The sequence below is a fragment of the Podarcis melisellensis genome, assembly GCF_964234715.1.
Source record: "Podarcis melisellensis genome assembly, chromosome: 3".
Classification (NCBI taxonomy): Eukaryota; Metazoa; Chordata; class Lepidosauria; order Squamata; family Lacertidae; genus Podarcis; species Podarcis melisellensis.
The window spans coordinates 47,964,688-47,986,203 of record NC_138530.1 but is presented as its reverse complement, the minus strand read 5'-3'; the positions used below and the strand labels follow the sequence as shown (position 1 = coordinate 47,986,203).

The 21,516-nt window shown below is 42.7% G+C and overlaps 1 protein-coding gene across 1 annotated transcript in view; it reads left to right on the top strand.

Moving 5' to 3' along the window:
- The window catches only part of PGBD5 (piggyBac transposable element derived 5), a 64,746-nt gene that overhangs the window by 34,315 nt on the left and 8,915 nt on the right, over positions 1–21,516 (top strand). Inside the window, exons 2-4 of the mRNA XM_081906870.1 lie at positions 4,007–4,434; positions 12,115–12,249; positions 20,437–20,617. Of these exons, the coding sequence (XP_081762996.1) occupies positions 4,007–4,434; positions 12,115–12,249; positions 20,437–20,617 (744 nt within the window). The remainder of the gene's footprint in view (positions 1–4,006; positions 4,435–12,114; positions 12,250–20,436; positions 20,618–21,516) is intronic.

Here is a 21,516-nt window from a genome sequence, read left to right as displayed (position 1 = left end):
ATGTGTGGTTTCCTCTCGTGTTCTCTGTTTCTGGATGCTGGAGACTCCTGCAGTAAGCAGTCGTGCTTATCAGAGCTGGAACACAGTGTGCCGAGTACAGGCATACCAGACTCCTGCCATGTCTATTCCAGAATTTAAATCACCAGAGATTTCAATAGCAAGTGACTTAATGCTGACCACAGCTGGGTGGATTTTGCATGGAGGAGGGCTGGAGAGGACTCAAACATCTGTTGGATAGCATGAAAGAAGCATTGCTTCATTTGCAAGTTCAAAATACCTACACACACACACACACACACACAGAGTAACCTGAACAGGTTCAGCAATACTGTATATGAAGCAACAGAATACAATTTTTCAGTCTTCCCCAACCTGATCATCTCTGATCATACTGCCTGGGCCTGGTGGAAGATTGTTGTCCAAAACATTTGAAAGGCATGTAAAAACATATATGGAGACACACAAGCTGTAGCGCACTGGCCAGAACTCAGGCACACCTTTTGTCTTGCCTGTTTCCTTTCTTTTTCAGAGCCCCAGCCAAACAAGTTGCTTGTAGAATAACTTGCAGGCCAGGGTCCCATGGCTGGTGGGTCGCTATGTGTTTCTTGCTGCTTCTATCTGTTCAAGACTGAAGAAGGGGGAAGAGATAAGGCCTGTGTTGATTGCCCACAATGGGTTAAGCTTTACCTGTGCTGGGGTGGATCATGCCCTTATATTACATTAGGAGGAAAAATATTTTTGAGCATTAATGCAGATACATAGAAATAACTGCACTCAGGAAATGCGTCTGTTGAATAAATGAGTACCACTTTAACATAATCACTTCTCAGAAAAATTGCACTTTAAAGAGTGCTAGCTGCTGAAAATATAATTGTGTGAAAAATCATAATAATGGAATATTCTATACCAACCTGGTTTTCTGAAAGTTCTAGCATGTACTTTTTTATATTTATTTCATTTCTTTGGCCTTTGGTGCTGTGCATTATGAATGAAAATTTGCTGTTTTGGGAAACTTCATTATCTGTATCTTCAAAGCAAAGTAAATTGATTTTACATATAGATGCAACCCAAAATGATAAATGCCGAAGGGCCAGATACCATCTCCCTGTATCACTGCTGTATTCGTAATAGGGATGTGGGTGGTGCTGTGGTCTAAACCACTGAGCCTCTTGAGCTTGCCAATCAGAAGGTTGGCGGTTCAAATCCCCATGACCGGGTGAGCTCCCATTGCTCTGTCCCAGCTCCTGCCAACCTAGCAATTCGAAAGTACACCAGTGCAAGTAGAAAAATAGGTACTACTGTAGCGGGAAAGTAAACAGTGTTTGCATGTGCTCTGGTTTCCGTCACGGTGTCCCGTTGCACCAGAAGCGGTTTAGTCATGCTGGCACATGGCCCGGGAAGCTGTCTGTGGATAAACGCCAGCTTCCTTGACCTGAAAGCAAGATGAGCGCCGCAACCCCATAGTCCCCTTTGACTGGACTTAACCATCCAGAGGTCCTTTACCTTTTTTTAAAAAAAAACCTTTATCTGTATTCCTAATGCTGATGGATGTGTGATAACACCCTGAATTGCTGGGCAAATATGGTATAAACATCTATCCGAGACCATGACAGAGTTTTCAGATGATTTGCCCTGGTGACTCAAGTCTGGAAGAGGAAATGCTGGTGTTAACACTCAACTGTTATGTGAATCAAGTTCAGCCCTTAGATATGGCATAACTTTGCATGGTCTGAGGAATGGTCCAGCTCCGCAGACCCTGGGGGCCCTTTCTTAATCTCTTCAACAGCTGGCTGGGGTGAGGAGGAACAGGAAATGAAGAGAACGACAACCATAGAGACTAATATAGATCACCACACCGAGAAAAAGAGTGAAGAGAATGTAGGGATGATGTGAGCTTGGAAAGAAGAAGTGGGGTCTCTCTGGAGGGGCAGGAGACTTACTGTACTCTGAAAGGGTCAGACTCCTCTTGAGGAGAAGGAGAGTCCACAGGGCATTATGATTTACAGTGTTGAAGGCCTTGGTCAGGTCAATAAATGCCATATACAGGGGTTGGCTTTGGTCTCTACATTTTTCTTGAAGCTGTCGAGCAGTGAAAATCATGTCCACTGTCCCCCTAGAAGGTCAAAAACCATTTTGAGATTCAGGAAGGGTAGCCTTGAATATAGTTAGGAGGTGGTTTGTTAAGATCCTTGCAAGAATTTTGCTGGCCGCAGCTAATAAAAAGATCCCTTGATAGTTTCCACAATCCATTCTGCCATCTTTTTTAAAAAGGTTGATAATATATCTGTATATATGCAACTATACTATGTAACCAAGTAACCCATGCACTGGCTCAGTTTGCTCCCCACATGCTAACTGTCGGTGGTTTCCCCCTTCTTGTCATTGTTTATCTTTAAACTGGACTTAGACCAAAGAGAGAAACCCTTCAAGTAAAGGGTTGTCCTCTGACAGCCCTTCAAACCAAATTTTTAGTCCTTACGTCTGGAAAGGCAGAGTTGAAAGTAGATGAGCAATGTGCACTGAAATATCAGAAGTCAAAGGGGCACTCGAAAAAGTCTCCATTCCTAAACCTACTCACTTTTGTGGGTTATTTAACAGTTTAGTAACGGATAAAAGAAGAATTCCCTGGATGCCTAGATCCAGGTTTGGGAGCAAATTCTCTCTTGGTGAGAAAACCCCAGCAGAGATTTAAAATCACAAAACATGCAGGAAAGTAAAGCGTGGAAATATAGGCTTAAAAAATGCCTCCTTTTAGCTAAGTCTAGGCAACCAACTTATTCAATGTTCTTAACTCCTTCATGCATTAACTAGATCTGCTGGTTATATGAGGCTGATTCTACTTTTTGAGCTTAGTGAAACTCACTTCAGACTACATGCTGTAGACTTGTTTTTATTGGGATGGTTTTTCTTCTTGATTTTGATTCAGATTTTAGATTTTTTTATTGTTGTTGTTCTGCTGTAGACAACCCTACAAATCATCTGGCTGAAGGGTGGTATATAAATGCATAAAATAAATAAATAGGAATAGTGATCATGCTGCATATTTTAGCAGTTGAGGGTGGAGTTTCTTCCCCCTTCAATATCTAGCAAAGCCAGAAATGGAAGAGAAGCCAGTGTATATGTTGGCTGTATATTTCCTCCAGTATAGGAGGCAGAATGGCTTTGAATAGTAGGGTTCATGATCAGGGGAGTGCTATCATGCTTACATCCTGCTTGTGGGCTTCACATAGATTGGCCACTGCAAAAATTAGATTAGATAGACCTGGACTTGATGGGCCTTTGGTTTGATCCAGCAGTGCTCCTCTTATGTTCTTATATATATGTTCAGAAAAGATGATGCAGAACAAAAAATGTGACTAAATTATACAAAATAAGATTGTCTATGTTAACATGCTGAATCTGCATCTTTTATACCACAAAATCCAGCTTTCCGTGGCACAAAAGTTGGATTGCCCTGAAAAATTATTTATTTTTCTTCTTTTTAATAGGGTACAATGTTGTACCCTGTTAAATGGGTGGCACTGTGGGTTAAACCACAGAGCCTAGGGCCTGCCGATCAGAAGGTCGGCAGTTCGAATCCCCACGACGGGGTGAGCTCCAGTTGCTCGGTCCCTGCTCCTGCCAACCTAGCAGTTTGAAAGCACAAAGTGCAAGTAGATAAATAGGTACCACTCCAGCGGGAAGGTAAACGGCTTTTCTGTGTGCTGCTCTGGTTCACCAGAAGCGGCTTAGTCATGCTGGTCACATGACCTGGAAGTTGTACGCCGGCTCCCTCGGCCAATAAAGTGAGATGAGCACCACAACCCCAGAGTCGTCCGCGACTGGACCTAATGGTCAGGGGTCCCTTTACCTTTACCTTTAATGTTGCTCTGACTACTGATTACAATATGTCTTGTAAGAAAACAGCTCTGAATTTGAGTGTCCATGAGCCAGATGGCCTAACTGCTACTTCTCTGTTCCCTTACTAAGGAAATGAGAACAACCTGTTTCTTTTTGTGTTTTCTAGGCCCCACTCGCAAAATGCCACCAACTGCCAGTGCCATGGACTTCTTCCAACTCTTTGTCCCTGACAACTTGCTGAAGAACGTGGTCGTGCAAACCAATATGTATGCCAAGAAGTACCAGGAGCGATTTGGGAGCGATGATGCCTGGGTGGACGTCACCCTGACAGAAATCAAGGCTTTCCTTGCGTACATGATATCCACCAGCATTCACCATTGCGAGTCTGTACTCAGCATCTGGAGTAGTGGTTTCTATAGCAACAAGAGCATAGCACTGATCATGACTCAGCCGAGATTTGAGAAGATCCTCAAGTACTTCCATATTGTGGCCTTCCGTTCCAGTCAGACTACGCATGGCCTCTACAAAATCCAGCCCTTTCTGGACTCCCTGCAACACAGCTTTGACTCTGCCTTTAAGCCTTCCCAAACCCAGGTGAGATATGGTTCCTTGGCTGTGGGAGATCTTTGGTTACTCCATGCTGGTATGTCAGAGGCTCTTTTATACCAAAGCTGCAGAACATAAATGTATCCAACTTTCCTGATACAGTGGTACCTCAGTTTTCGAATGTAAGACCAGTCGGCTTCCGAAATGTTAGAAAACAGAGCCACAAAGGCCGCCTGCAATTTCACTGAGAAAATTGCAAAAATTGCAGCAGAAGCCGTTTGACTTCCAAGGCACGTTTGAAAATGGAAGAAATTACTTCTGGGTTTTCAGCGTTCGAAAACTGAAACGTTCAGCTTCCGATGCTCAAAAACTGAGGTACTACTGTAAACAGCAGGTTAATGTAATAGGTTCTCATAATACAAAATAAAAGTGAATCATGTAAGAGGCCGCTGAGATTATTACTTTTACTATGTTACACTTTTTGTGTTTTTACATTGTAAACTGCCCTATGATCCTCAGATGAAGGGCAGTATAGAAATTTAATAAATTAAAAAAAGATTTTTTTCAAGTGCACATTTAGCACACACTCCCAGCAGTGCAAAGCATTGAATGTGCAGTGGTGTGTTTGCGAATGCATGTCACACAGTTTTGTGGTACATCAAGATAAGTATGTACAAATCTATCCTGAGCTAAGGCAGGCACTTAATTCAGTCACAAAATAAGCCATGCTACTAAGGTTTAAAGTTCATATATGATCTTTCTTTTCAGTAAATTGATTAGCTTAGCTGTAATCAAATTAAGATGAAACCAGTCACCAATAAACCAAAAGAATTAGCCAGTAGGAGCTACTGGTTTTCATTTTGGAAGGTGGTGAATCAGAGGGATAAATTAATTCAGCTTGTATCTGTACTATTTCTCTTTATGGCTAATTGTTTAATTGAATTGAAGACTGGAACCCAGCATTAAATGTTAACCCTTTCCAATATGAAGGTATAGCATGCTTTGTAAGTGAAGAATATTCTTGGAAGGCTGTTAGTGAGATCTGAGAGAATATTCTGCTGACTAAAGAGTGGAATGTGTTTTATCCCCACTTGATGACTGCAGCATCGGGTGTGAGAATTAGCCACCAGAGATATATTAATAAGAAGACTGGGAAAGTGTCTTCTCCACTGCCTCCACCGCCACAAAAATCTAAAGATGTTGTTACTTTAACATTTCTTTCCCAAATAAAACAACATTTCTAGCCATGGTGACAAACCGCAGCAGCAAGGCAAATGCTCTTAGAGCCTAGAATGCCTTATTCTGAGGAAGGAACCACCCATGGCCCTTCCTCAGAGGCTGGAGCAAGTGCGAGGAACTACTTTCAGTTGGTGGAGAGGATTCAGTTGTGGCCAACCCTCCACAGGTGGAGAGCAGATGGGTTTGACACGCACACCTCCCTACTGAAGCAGCATGGCTTCCATTTGGTGCCAAATTTAAATGGCAAGGAATACAAGTTGTGCTTGCAAAGGCGCCATCAGGGTGTGCTACCAGTCATTCATTGGGAAGCATATTGTATTCTGCACTCTTTGAAACAGACCATGACCATGGCGATGGGGGGTGGATCCACTTGTTTGCTCCCACGTGGATCCAATGTCTGTTGAAAGCAGTGCAAATTTAAACAGTGCCAAATTCAACCTGTGCAGGCGAAGGGACAGCCAAGAGTCCTAGTTGCTTTTTTTACAGCCGCAGCTGACATCCTGACAGGTGGGCATGGCTGGGGGTGGGAATGGCTCCATGGGCCAAATTAAAAGCCCTGGTGGACCTAATTAATCCCATGGGCTCACATATGGGCTAGAGTGAGGCAGGGAGAAGGTGTAGACGGAAGCAGAGAGACTTGCCATGTCTGTTGGCACCCAGTGTCAATAACGGGAACCAGGCAATAACAAGGGAGCACAAGCCTTGGAGGATGCAGGATGTGTCAGTTTACTGCTCCACTTCATCCACAGCCCAAGACGAAGGTCTCAGCTTGCCTCATTATCACCTGGCTGCCAATGCACACCTGCCCTGGTGACAATCATGGCTGGGGCAAAGGCTTAAAGCCCTTCTCCCCCAACCTGCGCTGCTCCACTTGAGATCAGAGGCCAGCTTTTTTACTTCAACATAATATCCCGTCTGGTTTGACCCTAAGATTAACTGGAAATCAATGGAATTAAATTAGCCGTGACGTTGTCCAGGTTCCCATTGCTCACGGTGGGAATTTGTTGCAGATGACACAACCATGATGGCAGAAAGTGAGGAGGAATTAAAGAACCTCTTAATGAGGTTGAAAGAGGAGAGTGCAAAATATGGTCTGAAGCTCAACATAAAAAAACACACACGAAGATCATGGCCACTGGTCCCATCACCTCCTGGCAAATAGAAGGGGAAGAAATGGAGGCAGTGAGAGGTTTTACTTTCTTGGGCTCCATGATCACTGCAGATAGTGACAGCAGCCACGAAATTAGAAGACGCCTGCTTCTTGGGAGAAAAGCAATGACAAACCTAGATAGCATCTTAAAAAGCAGAGACATCACCTTGCCGACAAAGGTCCGTATAGTTAAAGCTATGGTTTTCCCAGTAGTGATGTATGGAAGTGAGAGCTGGATCATAAAGAAGGCTGATTGATGCTTTTGAATTATGGTGCTGGAGGAGACTCTTGAGGAAATCAGCCCTGAGTGCTCACTAGAAGGACAGATCCTGAAGCTGAAGCTCCAATACTTTGGCCACCTCATGAGAAAAGAAGACTTCCTGGAAAACACCCTGATGTTGGGAAAGATTGGGACGACAGAGGATGAGATGGTTCGACAGTGTTCTCAAAGCTACTAAAATGTGTTTGACCAAACTGTGGGAGGCAGTGGAAGACAGGAGTGCCTGGCGTGCTCTGGTCCATGGGGTCACGAAGAGTCGGAAATGACTAAACAACAACAACAAATCTGCTCATTGTTTTTCAGTGGTGTCAGTTCACACATTCAGATACCAGCAGATATCATTAAGTGACGTCCATGCATGTGAGCTGGCCTTTAAATGCATTGAATGTCAAAGGCTTAAAAGCTTAATCATATCTGACTGCTATAATTCTGAATTCTATCTAATCCATCTCCCCATTTCCAAGTCCTTTTGCCAAGAATACTTTGCTCCTGTTTGAAATACTTATGTGGCTGGAATCAGCCTTATATAACGCTGAACATCTGGCTCTGCCTATATACCTGTGTTTGGCCCTATGTTGAAGATTTGCTAAAGCAAATTAAATTGTCTTTGTCTCTTTGGTCTGCCTCTCTTCCAGTACTAATGGAAGAACGCAGATTTCAGAGTGGCAGATGCTGAAATAGCTGTTTTTGCGGTAGTTTAGCACAGATTTCAAATGAATTATTCAGAGACCTTTAAGTTTGGCACCTCTTTCCCTTGACAGCATTTTGGTTATTGAATTTATTTTCTAATGTGCCAAGGTTAACAATATACAAAAAGTGGTACATAAAATAGCAAAGGTGGGGGTGGGAGGAGATACTTCAGTTTGCTTCTGATTTAAGAAAGACTGTTACTGGATGTTGAAAGGCTGAGATTCCCTAGAGTTTGAACCTTGCAATCCGTACCCCCCTGCATTTCACGAAAGGAATTAGTTGAATTCTTTTGTGATCACTTATAGTCTAGATATTGTTGTCATCATTGTCACCACTATGAAAGTGTGTGTGTGTGTGTGTGTGTGTGTGTGTGTGTGTGTGGTCTACTCCAAAGTCTCTAGGCAACCTGCAATATAAAAAATAAAAATGTTAATTAAAAATGGCATAAAATTGCATGCAGGCACCAGTAACCCACCCCTCCCTTATACCAAGCTGTATGGAAGACACTTCCCTTCCCAAACCAATAAAACTTAACAACCTGAATAAACAATATTAAAATTGTCATCAGAAGGAAGATGTTAACTCTAAAAGCTTTAAAACTAGGCTGCTGCTGAAACCAATAAAACTTCTAAAATTTACTATAAACCTAGGCAGGGAATAATGTATTTGCTTGACCCTGAAAGAGTATTGCGCAGAAGACACCAGGCAAATTTCCCTGGGGAGCATTCTGTATGGGGGGGGACCACTGACAAGCCCCACCCCCCTCATTGTCACACTCTGTAACTCTGATGGAGCAACCACCCTGAAGAAGGCCTTTGTAAGGTTCAGGTGGTAAAGGAAAAAGGTACTGGAGTCCCAGACTATGTATGGTTTTGTTGGTTAACACCAGCACCTTCAATTATTTGCCTTTAAATCTCCTTTTCTGCAACACTTTGTCCTAACTCCTCTTAGATAAGCAGTCGGATGGATGGATATAGCTTCAAGGCAAATTAAACACAATAACCCACTTGTAGAAAGTGGTGTCTTTGTTAAGGTGCCACATTCTAGTATTAAAACTTACTTGAGGAGGTAAGTGACTGAGGAGAATTGCTAGGGGCCCAGGGTAGCTGCTCGCTTAGCATCCATATTTCTTTAGGACAGGCCCGTCCAACTCCCAAGAGACTGCAATCTACTCCCAGTGTAAAAAAACTGGCAGTGATCTACCCATTGTCATTGAGGATTGACCCGAATTGTTGAGCTTTTTGGGGGGAGACCAGAGTTGCTTAGCTTTTGGGGGGGGACAGTTTTTGAGCTTTTTTTAAGGAAGAGTGACATACTTCGCTCATCTCACACTCCACCAATAACAAACGCACACAGCGCTTAAGTCAATTGCTGTATTCAACATTGCAATGATAAAACACCAAACTCCACCCACTTGATGCGATGGAGGGACAGAACGAGGGAGGAGGGGGGTGGAGACATTCATTCCGAAGTTTTTCTAACCCAGCAATCGATAAGGATCCCGTGATTGACAGGGGATATACCTGTCGATCGCGGTCAACCGGTTGAACATATCTGCTTTAGGATATCAAAAAGACTTTGCCCAGCTCCACACATCTGTGCCTCTTGGTTTTTTTTAGTATAATCTGCATGTTTTGCTATGGTGCTTTCAGGTGGTGCTGTGAATCTTTTATGAGCTATTAAGGGCTTGCATAAATAAAGACGTGCAGCAGCTCCAGAGGTGAAGATGTATAGATGTAAGGCTGGCGGGGAGAAATTTTGTTATAACAATATCTAATATGTTTGAAGGAAGGCATATTTGGATGTTAAACTCTCGGTATCAAAACCCTGAGCCACGCTTCCACTCGACTTTCAGAATATACCCCCATGGTAGTTCAAGAAAACACTACACATCTTATAGATGTCCCTTGTAGAGAGACCAGGCAGATGTTCTGCAGGCTGAGAATCCAGATACCCTGGGTATTGTTTTTCAGCTGGTCCTAGATGGGCTTGCACTCCCCCTGAGGGATCAATGTGTGAAGTTTGGGAGTTCTTCTAAAGTCCTCTTCAGGCATTCTGAACAGCATGTATGTCATAGAATTGTGGGGTTGGAAGGGTCACCAAGAGTCATCTAGTCCGAACCATTACAAGGAAGAGACAGTTTGAAGGAGCACATCAGCTCTGCCCCGGCCCCAAAATTGCTGTTGCCCACCATGTTGTTCCCCCAGTGACTGCCAGCAATGGAGAAGTCTCCTGCAATTGCTTTTATTTATTTATATTTTATTGAAAACTTTCAGTGGACAAATGAAGGGAAAGAAATGAAAAAAGAAAAGAAAAAGGTGCTTGAAACTGTAATACAATGTGATATATAGGTATATAAGTAATGCTGTTGTTCCAACAAGTGTACAATTATTAGCAGGTCGTTATAATTTTTATAAACGCACTCGCAAGTATCGTTATATTTATCTGTACACAATCTGCATCTAAAAGCAATCCGTTCCTACGAAGTGATGTCCATGCTTGGGTGGGCTCAATACACAACAGATTCAATTTAATGTACAGATTGTTTTGCTGAACAGCTGGAATTAATCCCATTTTCCAAATAACTTTCACGTGGACTGTGAAGATCCTCTCGTCACCAGTTTTAAGTGGCATTGTATGTCCCAATTCCTTGGGTTATGTGGAACATAATAAATATGTTGCTTAAAAAAAAAACCTACATTCATTTGTGGCTTCAAACTTTTCTCTCTGCTATTCGCTTTTTAATGATAATTGCACAGGTGAGCCCCGTGATGCGTTGAAGATGCTTTCCAAAACAGACCTATGTTTTGAATGAGCAACCTTTTCATTTTATTTTTTTAAAAAATCTCATTTGATGGCTTGATGCTGTTGGGTAGCCGGAGGAGTGGAACGTGGCTGGCAAGAAGCAACATGAACTTGGCCAAAGATTAACATTCTGGAGGGAATTAAAATTACCAAGGCATAGCTCTCAGGAGGGAACAACAAGTTCATTATAAGCAAGCTGTTCTTTGCTCCGCTTGCAGTCTACAAATTCACAAGGGCTAAAGTAAATGTTTCGACTAGCGATAATCAGAGAAATAAGGGCTAAGCAAAGATGATGACCCTACCTCCTTATATTTGAGGAGATTGTTTTCCCCAAATACCATAAACCATACATGGCAGAAAGAACAAACCACACACGGTTTAGTTGGATAACACCATAGCTTGTTTGAACTAGGCCAGAGTGCGCTGTTCAGACATGAACAACATAGTTTTGTTGCAGTTGCTAGAATGGGTTGTGTATAACCCCCTATGAATTATAATCCAAAATGTATTGGGATCTAGATAATCTGAAGTTTTCATCATTCTATCATCTATCATCTATCTATCATCTATCTATCTATCATCTATCTATCATCTATCTATCTATCTATCTATCTATCTATCTATCTATCTATCTATCTATCTATCATCTATCATCTATCTATCATCTATCTATCTATCTATCATCTATCTATCTATCTATCATCTATCTATCTATCATCTATCTATCTATCATCTATCTATCTATCTATCTATCTATCTATCTATCTATCTATCTATCATCTATCTATCTAATCTATCTAATCTATCTATCATCTATCTCTATCATCTATCTATCTATCTATCTATCTATCTATCTAGTCTATATCTATCGTCTATCTATCTATCTATCTATCTATCTATCTCGCAATCGTCTTTGTTGCATAGGACAGCAATTGACTCTGCTAAGGATTGGGGGTTGAGGAGAGAATATTTTTGTTTGTTTCATCACATCCATGGTCTTCCTTTCCCTCCCAAGGAACTCAGAGCCAGGTTTGTGACTGGAATATCATGGGAAAGGTCAACCTTATACAACCCCATATCCTCCACCCTGGGTCCTCAAATAATGGGGGTAGAAATATGTGTGCAACTCAACAATTTATCGGTTTGTTCCAATAAATGGAAATATTGGTGAACGCCAGGTGATGCTGATTCAGGTTAATTCTATCTTTTACCTCTTCCGCTTTAAGTCCTTAAGGATGTTGCCCCTTTCTTGACTCTTTCAATAGCTTGCGCCTGTGTGCACCACAGCCTTCAGGGTTTTCCTGTGCCTCTGGACATATATTCTGGCTGGGCTTTTTTAGCTTACAATGTGGCAAGCCTGTGTTATTTTATTTCCACAACAACCCAGCGATGTAGATTAGGCTCAGAGATAGCAACTGAGCCAAGGTCACCCGGTAAGCTTCACAGCTGAATGGAGTTTGGTTGAAATCCAACACGATCCACTTTGCCATGCTTGCTTTAGAGAAATTGAAAACCCTGTTTTCCTTCCCCGTGATAGAATAACACAACCCCGTTGTGATTTTAGGTACTCCATGAACCTCTGATTGACGAAGATCCGGTTTTCATTGCCACCTGCACAGAGCGAGAGTTACGCAAGAGGAAAAAGCGGAAATTCAGTCTCTGGGTACGGCAGTGCTCATCAACTGGTTTTATCTGCCAGGTAAGAGCCTGTGGAATTGGCCTCAGCATCTGAGTCAGGCATCTGCACAGAAAAGTGCCTTGATTTGCACATTAAGGCATTTTCCAAGAGGCTACAAGGGGGAGCGACTGTCTGTCCTGTACAGAAAAAAGCCTTAGTCCCAAGTCTTTGTTTGCATGATTTATGTTAAATTGAAACTTCCCCAAGCCCTCTGGTAACAAGAATAATGTTTTCTGTCCATCAACAGCCCCCTGCATGGGCCAAGCTAACACTGTTTATATGAAAAAGTGTGGCAGGTTTTTAAAAAATATCCTAGGGAAGTTCATCTTGTCCTTCCTGCCAGTCTGAAGATGGTTGTTTTCTATGCCTCCTAATTGTATTGAATAATTCAGACTGCAAGCCCAAGGTACCTCAGCAAGAGATACAATTTCTGACTAAGTGTCCATTCCTTAAAGATGTGGCCTATACAGTTTTTCCTTCAACAAATCCTGGGCATCTATTGCAGGGTGTGGGCGGGGAGAGACAAAATGAAGGGGGGGGGGGAGTTGCTCCATCCCAGGATGAACCATAATCCTCATATTCCCAGCTTTCATTAAAGAAACCCCCAAACCTACTATGTTGCAACCACTTGTAGCACCTGAGACTAACTGGACAGGAAGTATTATTTTCAATTTTTGTGAGAAATTAGCCCTAGTGCCCCTTTTTGGTATTCTACTTGGATTTTTTAAAACAAACAAACAAAAACAAGCAATTTTATGAAATATATACTTTGTGCATCCCCCCCAAAAAACAACAACAATAACAGTGGATGCCCACATTTTCATTTGTATGGTTTGGGACATAGGATGGAATTGGCAGGGAGCACTAGATGATGGTCATAGAATCACAGAATTGTAGAGTTGGAAGGGACCGTGTGGATCATCTAGTCCAATGCCCTGCAATGCAGGAACATGCAGCTGTCCCATATGGGGATCAAAACCGCAACCTTAGTGTTATCAGCACCATGCTCTAACCAACTGGGCTATCCAAGCAGTGAAGCCATTATGGACTGGGCCCAAATTTCAGAGAGGGCTTGGGCTTGGCTTCTGAATTCATGGATTTCTGAGTTGAAATCATTCTGAAACCCCCATTTCTAAAATTTATCATCATAACCAGTTACTTCCCATGCTGCCATTGCTGCACTTCCCACTAGCATAGTAGCTGTGTCTTCAACTCCTACATCACAGCTACAGGATTCTTCTCTTACAGGAGCATCACGGGGAAAAGCCATGGGTGATAGTTCCCACGCTATAAGACTTTTTGTTTGGCCTTCATGGACTTTGGCACTGAAGGATAAGTAGGAGAAAGAGCAAGGTCTATAGATCATAAATGAAAACTGTTACAAATGTAGACTTGCTGGAGAGATTCCAGCTACTCTGGGCTCCAAATATAATTTATTTTCTGCCCTCAGTCCATCTCCATTAACATACATCTTCAAACTGTCAAAGTCAATGAGAATGGATGACACTCCGCACGTCACAGGATCAAGCTCAACAGCTTGAGCAAAATAATGAACTTGACACTTGCGTTTGACTTGCATCCAAATAACTCCCAAGTAATCTCAAGAGCCTTTGTCTATGCACATCTTGACAGCCCTCTGTTCATATTTGAAAGGATCAGGTGAGAAAGAAGTTCAAGAAGTTGTGAAAATGAACATTTCAAAACGTGTGAACCCATCAATATCACAGCTTGCAAGAACAGGTGTGATGTTTTCCCCCCAGTGACTAGAGACTTAAATACCACATTCACCTTTATGTTGACGACCTTTCCAGTACATTTATACAAAGGCCCTGTGGAAGTCAACCACTTATTTGGAGACTGCCTGCTGTTCTGTGAAGGAGGAAAACAATAATTTCCTCAATGCACCAAAAGGAGGCTTTAGTTTAGTCTAAATGATTGGTTCCAACATGGAGATAATTGACTTAAGTGAGAAGAAATGGTAAACTCTCTGCAGCTATCTGTATGAGAGCATCTTTCTAACAAAAACAGTTTCTACAAATGTAGAAGCCCAAAGTTCTTGAATCCAAAATGCCATTTATTATACTTTATGTTTTGATTTTATGTTTCCATATAGCTTACATTTAAAGAAATCTCAAAGCAATTCAGATGAGTAAAAAGATAAAGCAAAGCAATAAATTGCACAAAAGCCAAAACTGGTGTAGCCTGTGGGGTTTATGGGTGGAATTCAACTCATGAGTCTCATCCACGAAACTTCTACCCATGCAATGGGACTTCTTTGCCCCCTGCCCAGCCTTCATACTAGCTATGTTACTTAGCACCTGGGGATCACAGCTTCGGATGCAGGTGCCTGTAGGAATGTCTGTTCCCACATCAACACACCAGTGCATTGAAGCCAACAGATGAAGCACTCCTTTGGGTGCCATATTAGGGCGAGGTAGATGGCAGCCATAGAAGAGGGCCTTTTCTGTGATGGCACCACTTTCCCTCTCAGTAGAAACTCACCTGGTGTCTATGTTGCTTGACATAGACCTTACCTTTCAGCCATTGTGATTGAATTGTTTCCTTCTGCTGCTTTTAATTGACGATCTTTTTCTTTTTAATTATGCTTTTATTCTGATTTTTGGCTTGGTGCTTCTCTTGATGTTAACTTGTGCCCATCAGATCTCAAAATGCAGAGAAAGCTGATTTTTCATTTGTTGGTAGATTTTAAATACCCCCCGCCCCCCGTCCAGGTTCTTTTCCCTAAGCTAAACACATACCGCTTTTCTGATAGGATTTACTTTCTAGATTCTTTATCATCTTTGCAGTTCTGCTCTTTATCTCTGTACTCTGTATCAATAACCTTCTTTTAACCGTGATGTCCAGAAGTGAGGAAAATAATTTCCAAATGATAAGCCGGGATAATAATTTTCCATTCCCAATGCAGTCTGACTGGCACGGCATGCTTCCAGTTTAATTAAGCCATGAAGAGATGTGGAGGCAGATCATCTCATGGTCCTGCCACTCAAATGACAGCTTCCAAACTGAATCAGGAAGTCAGAGCTATGACTGGGGATGGGGAGAAATTTGATTCAGCATTTAAAGGTGAACTTACCAAATTTGCCTGGGAAGCAGTAGGAGACTCAAAATACAGCAGCTTTCAAAATATACATTTCTCTGAATTTTGCAGTGTAGTTCTCCACCCAAGTGATGTGTACAAAAACACACAGGGTCAAAATGTGCCTTACAATGCATACATTAGTGAAAATAGCACACAAAATGCCTTCTAATTTGGGAAGTTGTTTGGCAAAAATGCATATAAGGCAAAACTGTGCACAAAACTGTGTATATTGGGAGAAATTCACATTTAAATGCTGGTGGTGTTGTGAGGACTCTTTAAAAGAAAATTGCAAACGGATGTGGAAATGTGGAGAAGTGAAGATTGGGAAATTAGAAACTGAAATCAAAATGGACAGATTCACCCATCCCAAGCTGTGGCCCAAGTCTGCTCTTCTCTTAATGGTTCCAGTGATGCTGAAAGAGACTGGCATCTTGAGTCTTGTCAATAGCCTTGATTCTAGACTCTTACAATGTGCTTATGTTGATCCAGTCTAACATGGCATCAGGGCACACTGTAAATGCATGCAGATGGGTTGGAGTTTTCCATCTTTCTTTCGTTTCTCCTCCCTGTCTCCTTGTTACCCATTTGTTTTTCATTCATGATAAACCTGTGGCAGTTCTAAACAGAGAGCCATTTCTGATGTTGAGGAATGTCAGAACTGTGCATGGTGGTAAGGTGCCACATTAAAAATTAGAATGACTTTCGCTGTCCTCACGTTGTGAATAAGCTTATTTGATGTCCCATTAAGTCCTAATTGATTTACTCATTCTACTTTGAGAGAGCAAAATATAAGCCCGGGGTGAATTTCCTTTTCAAGGGCAGAGTTGCAGAAGGGTTAGCCATCTGTCGTTTTGTAGGGGTATCCGTATTTAACATCTCTCTCTCTCTCTCTCAATCTCTCTCTCTCTCTCTCTCTCTCTCTCTCTCTCTCTCTCTCTCTTTCTCTCAAAAATTTGTGAAAGTTCAAAGCTTGTAGGAATAAAACTAGTTGAATTTGTCAGTTGCCTTGTTCATATTTTTGAGACAGCTCCCTTCCACAACATCCTGTAGAGTATATTTCATTTAATTCTTTTAAATAATACTTGCTTTACTGTTGTTTCTCCTTGAGCATCCCAAAAATCCATTCCCAAGTATTAATTAAGCCATGGCTTAAAGAATATCCACTCATGAGGGTCATGTTGGAAACCTTCCCTGTCAAGCACAGGGCCAAGACATCAATTTGTGCATAGATTATTGCAGCTGTTAGGCGGACAGCTCAAACGTCTGTGGAAATAGGCTTTTGGAATATTACTCAGGACAAAGTTCCTTTCCTGGTGGCTGCTTTGTATAGGACAATTACATGCTGGGGAAGTTCTGTGTGCTCATTCTAATAATAGATGCAAACATAATGGCTGTCTCCAGACGTCACTATAAACCATGGTTTATTCATTGACCCTAGGCTGTTGTAGATTTAGCTGTGGTTAGTGGCTTGACACAGGTCTTGGAACCCAAAGTCTTGAAAGGGGTACAGGGTTTGTCCTCAAGGGACAGGAAACCACACCCAAGGGCTGTAAGGGTGAACACCGATTCCTAAGAGAGGAACGAGACTAGAGTTCGAGTCCCAACAAAGCCAGGTGTGAAACTTCCTGACAGTCAGAAGGGTTGTGACGCCAAGACTAGTCAGAAGTGCAAGATGGTAAGGCCCAAGGCCAGGCCAGTTGCAGGTAGTTCCAAGAGTGGAATGGGTGATACAGGGGTATACTGTGTGTATGACATCTGTATGGTTGTTGCAGTTACACTGATGACTGCAACACAGTGCATGAATCAGGGGAGGATATTGGAGATTCATTTCCCGTGTCTGCAGTCATGGGATTGTTGTCTATCACATGATGGTGTATGTTTTCATTCCACAGAGTGGGAAGTGATGGAGACAGGATGTTTGCGTTACTGTGTTCCGTGAAATGGGACTATTGTCCTTTGTTCTTTCTCTTTGCTGTCTAATGAGAAAGAGGAAGGAGCTAAGTCAGAATGCTCCGAGTGTATTATATGTAAATAAACATAGATTAGGCAAATGTGAGCTACTGAGTTCTGCTACACAAACTGCGAACACATTGTGGATCCCTGAGTGTGCTGATGTCTGTTGGCATCAGTCGCTGTGATGTTCGGGCAGAAGAAAGTTTTTGAAGCCTCTGAATGATTGACCAGGAGGGAGAGAACATGCCAGTCGGGCATGTGTCTCTGCCAGGGTCCTACACGAGAGTAGGACGCTCCTAACACCTCTCCCACCCACCAAGAGTGTGTGCTCCTCCTCTGGTGTGGGCCCAAGAAGGAGTTTTGAAGTTTTGGTTTGTCTATTAACAGGAATTTAGCATTATGCCAGACCCCTCAATTATGGTTGACCAATGGTTAGTTGAACAGTGAGATGAGCAGTGGTTGGCACAAACAAGCCAGCCGCATGACTCATGGTCTGAAATTGGCACGCTTCAACCAAGATGAACCGCAGTTGTTGCTGGGTTTAGACAACATAGCGAACTGTGCTTAATCAAAACCAGAAGTATTGCAGCCACACTAGAGGTGTTGAGGAGGGGTGCTCAAGCCCATGAGAAGTTAGGCTAGTAACCACAAAGGAGGTCCACTGTTCAAAGGAACGCACCACTGTTCATTTAATTGAGGATTGCACAAGAGAACTTTCCACTGAATTGTGCCCCCAAGTGCTTTAGGTTTTCTCCTAGTTTCCATTATAGCTGCCTTCTGCTGCAGTCCTATTCTCATGTGATGGGTACAGATGGGCCTGCTGCTACATCTCCTTGTGTCAGTGTGATTCTGCCATGCCTGCAGAGGACTCTCTACAACTATTTACATGGATCCAAATGTCTAGTCAGTGGGACTGAAAAACTGGTTTAGTACAGGCTGCTTGAAAGGTGGTCAGTGGATGTTTTGGCTGATAGGATTGCCATAATTTCCTATGTAACTGACCTAATTGCATCTGCAGTTTGAGCAGAAGGATCAGTCATGCCATAAACTGCTCCTGTTCAAACAGGACTGGTGTGTCTTAGGACATGATCAAATTTCTCCTGGCTGCTACAACTCTTTATCAGGCTCCCTCTGGGTGTGTCTGTTCCTTGGTTCTGCCACAGCCTAACCCTTTTTTAAAACTTGATACTTCTATCTGAAACCAATGCAAAATTGCTTGGGGTTGGCTTGTGCCTTAAGATCCTGTGGAAGTAGAGCGTCCACAGAAACATGTTGTTGGCAGAGGGGAGAGCTCAGTGAGCTATTTAAGCACCCTCCACCCTTATCCAGGCTCAGTGTAAGGTCAGCTGGCTGCATATGGGCCAAATAGGAATTGTATGCCTGACCAACAGGAATTGTTTGCTTGATGGTGCAGGGTTGCCAGCTGCAAGGAGGAATGGACATTCAGTCCAATGCATCTGCTGTCCTGCTTCAGATCCTCTTCCTTAGTATGGGAAAGGCTGGGTAGTGATACCAGGGCACAGAACTCCATGGATAGAACTTAAGAATGCCTGAACGGGGCTGATGTCTCGTTACTATGGGTGTGTATGGAGTAAGAGATACATCTCTAGAAATGGAGGACACAAAATATAGTGACAAGAAAATGTCTTTTCAAGCTGCACAGTAAGGTGAAGCACTCATTGTTTCCCATAGTAGTCCAAAAGCAGTACCAGTGTGCATTTCTTTCTTTCTTTCTTTCTTTCTTTCTTTCTTTCTTTCTTTCTTTCTTTCTTTCTTTCTTTCTTTCTTTCTTTCTTTCTTTCTTTCTTTCTTTCTTTGTACAACCATGAACAATCAGTCTCTTTCACGATTCAAACTCTGTAGCTTTTCCTGTGCATGAATACCTAATGATTTTTGAAAACAGTCCAGCTCTAAACATGCTGGTTCTTGCAACGGATGCTTGCTAATTCAGCTTTGGGATGGGATTTCTTACTGCAGTTCCAACAAAAGGTTTCAGGGGGGCAAGCCTGTGGCAAGAGCGGCCAGGATGAGCAGCTTAGAATTGCAGCACATCTGGGCTCAGCCAGCATTAAACCTCCAATCCTGGCTCAGACGCAGTGGTATAACTTCCTCATCCTGGCACAGCTGGAGCAGAGCAGAAGCTGGCTAAGCTGAGGCTGGAGTAAGACCCTCCAAAGGGGCATTCTGGGGGTGAGGTGGAGCAGGACCAGAGAAGAGAAACTTAGGCTGGATTTTGAGCCCATTCGGTTCCATCAAATTGCCTGGCAACCGGCTATAGAACATAAAATTACCTCTGCCAGGTTTACCACTGCTGAACAGGACTTGCATCTGCTGTAACTTTACACCGGTTTAAGCTACACCAGTTTGCCTCTCGCCAGCTTCTTGTGCATAGGATTGCTCCCCTTCAGGACTGAAGAGGCCTTAGCATTTTATTATTTTTATTATTTGATTTTTAAAAGGTATAAACACATAAGAACCCCCCCAAACAATTCCAAATATTGAGATTCTTCTGAATCTTCTGACTCCCCTTCCCCTCATCCCTTCCATGGGTCCTAATGATAATATTTACAACTGCATATCAATACATTGGTACCTCGGGTTACAAGCACTTCGGGCTACAAACTCCACTAACCCGGAAGTAGTACCTCGGGTTACAAACTTTGCCCCAGGATGAGAACAGAATTCATGAGCCAGCAGTGCGGCAGGAGGCCCCATTAGTGAAAGTGGTACCTCAGGTTAAGAATGGTTTCAGGTTAAGAACGGACCTCCGGAATCAATTAAGTTCGTAACCCAAGGTACCACTGTACTTATCCAAATTTTTATCCTTCTAAATTATCCATACTTTCCGTTACTTTACAAGTGTGACTAAAATCCTGCTCATGTTTTAACCTGTTTACAGTGGTCTCGTGAAGAAATTATAAACTTTCCCCATTCTTTCTTAAAATTATTGTCTTCTTGATTTCCGAGCTTCCCAGTTAATTTTGCCATTTTGGCACAGTCCATCAGAAGAGGCCTTATAGCATTGATTAGGTATGCACTTGTACTATTCAGCTCATCTCCCCGAAGAACGAGAAAGCGTTGCCACTGGCCTTTCTGCGCACTGACTTTTCTCTCTGCTGTTCTGCCCCTGCCCCTGCCCCCGCTTGCTTGTTAAGATCTATGTCCACCTGAAAGAAGGAAGTGGCACGGAAGGCCTGGATGCTTTGAAGAACAAAACCCAGCTCCACAGCATGGTGGCCAAGAGCCTTTGTCAGAACGCGGCAGGGAAGAACTACATCATTTTTACTGGGCCCAGCATCACCAGCTTGAATCTCTTTGAAGAGTTTGAGAAACAAGGTTTGTGTTGGGCTACGTGTTGACCTGTGGGGGGGGGGTTGGCCTCCGGTTCACAAAACAATAGGATTGTTGGTCTTTCAGGGGCACAAAGCTCTCTTGTTTTGCTTCTGCTTTGACAGTTTAACTGAAAACAGGCTAACATGGTTGCTGTGGAGTATCCCTGTGGACCTCAGAGGCAATTCATAGCTGTTTAATTGCTGTGGCATTTTAGGGGTAGCAGAATTTCTCCTGTCCCCCGCCCTCCCGCAACCATCCTCCAGCAATTAATGGGGAAAAGAAATGGCCTGTGTTAATTCTACATTGCCCATATTTTTTTTAAAAAAAACTTCAGGACACAGGAACGTTTGGGAAATTTAAAGTGATATCGGAATGGTTTGAATATATGGTGTGACTTAAAAAGATTTCACTTGTGCCCATAAGTGGGAGATGCAGACAGATAAGCAGGTAGTGGTGACCTAAGCTGTCTCTCTAGGAGGCACTTGTTACTTTTTCTCAAATGAGCAAATAAAGATGTCACTCTCTATTTTGGGTCAAAACAGATGTGACCTGAGAGAATGTGATTTCCAGCTTTCCATTTGCACTTTAAAGGAACGATGGAGTCCGAATTTAAATCCCAATCCCCTATTTTCATTCTCTCTCTCTACCATTTGCCCAAATTACCTGTCCTGAGGTGTGTGTGATATAAATCAGGGAAATGCCTCATCTGAATTTCTTGAACCCTTCCTTCCCTTTCAACAGAAGCTTCCATTGTTCTGCTTTCTTCTCGGGGCGTTTTAGAATCTCTTCATAAAAATCTTAACGTTAAAAAATTGTCACACAGCTGTCTGGGGGCATTGTAGGCAGTCCCACCCTCCGTCGTTTCCCAGGCTGACCTCCGTGCTGTCACTGTCAGGGCTTCA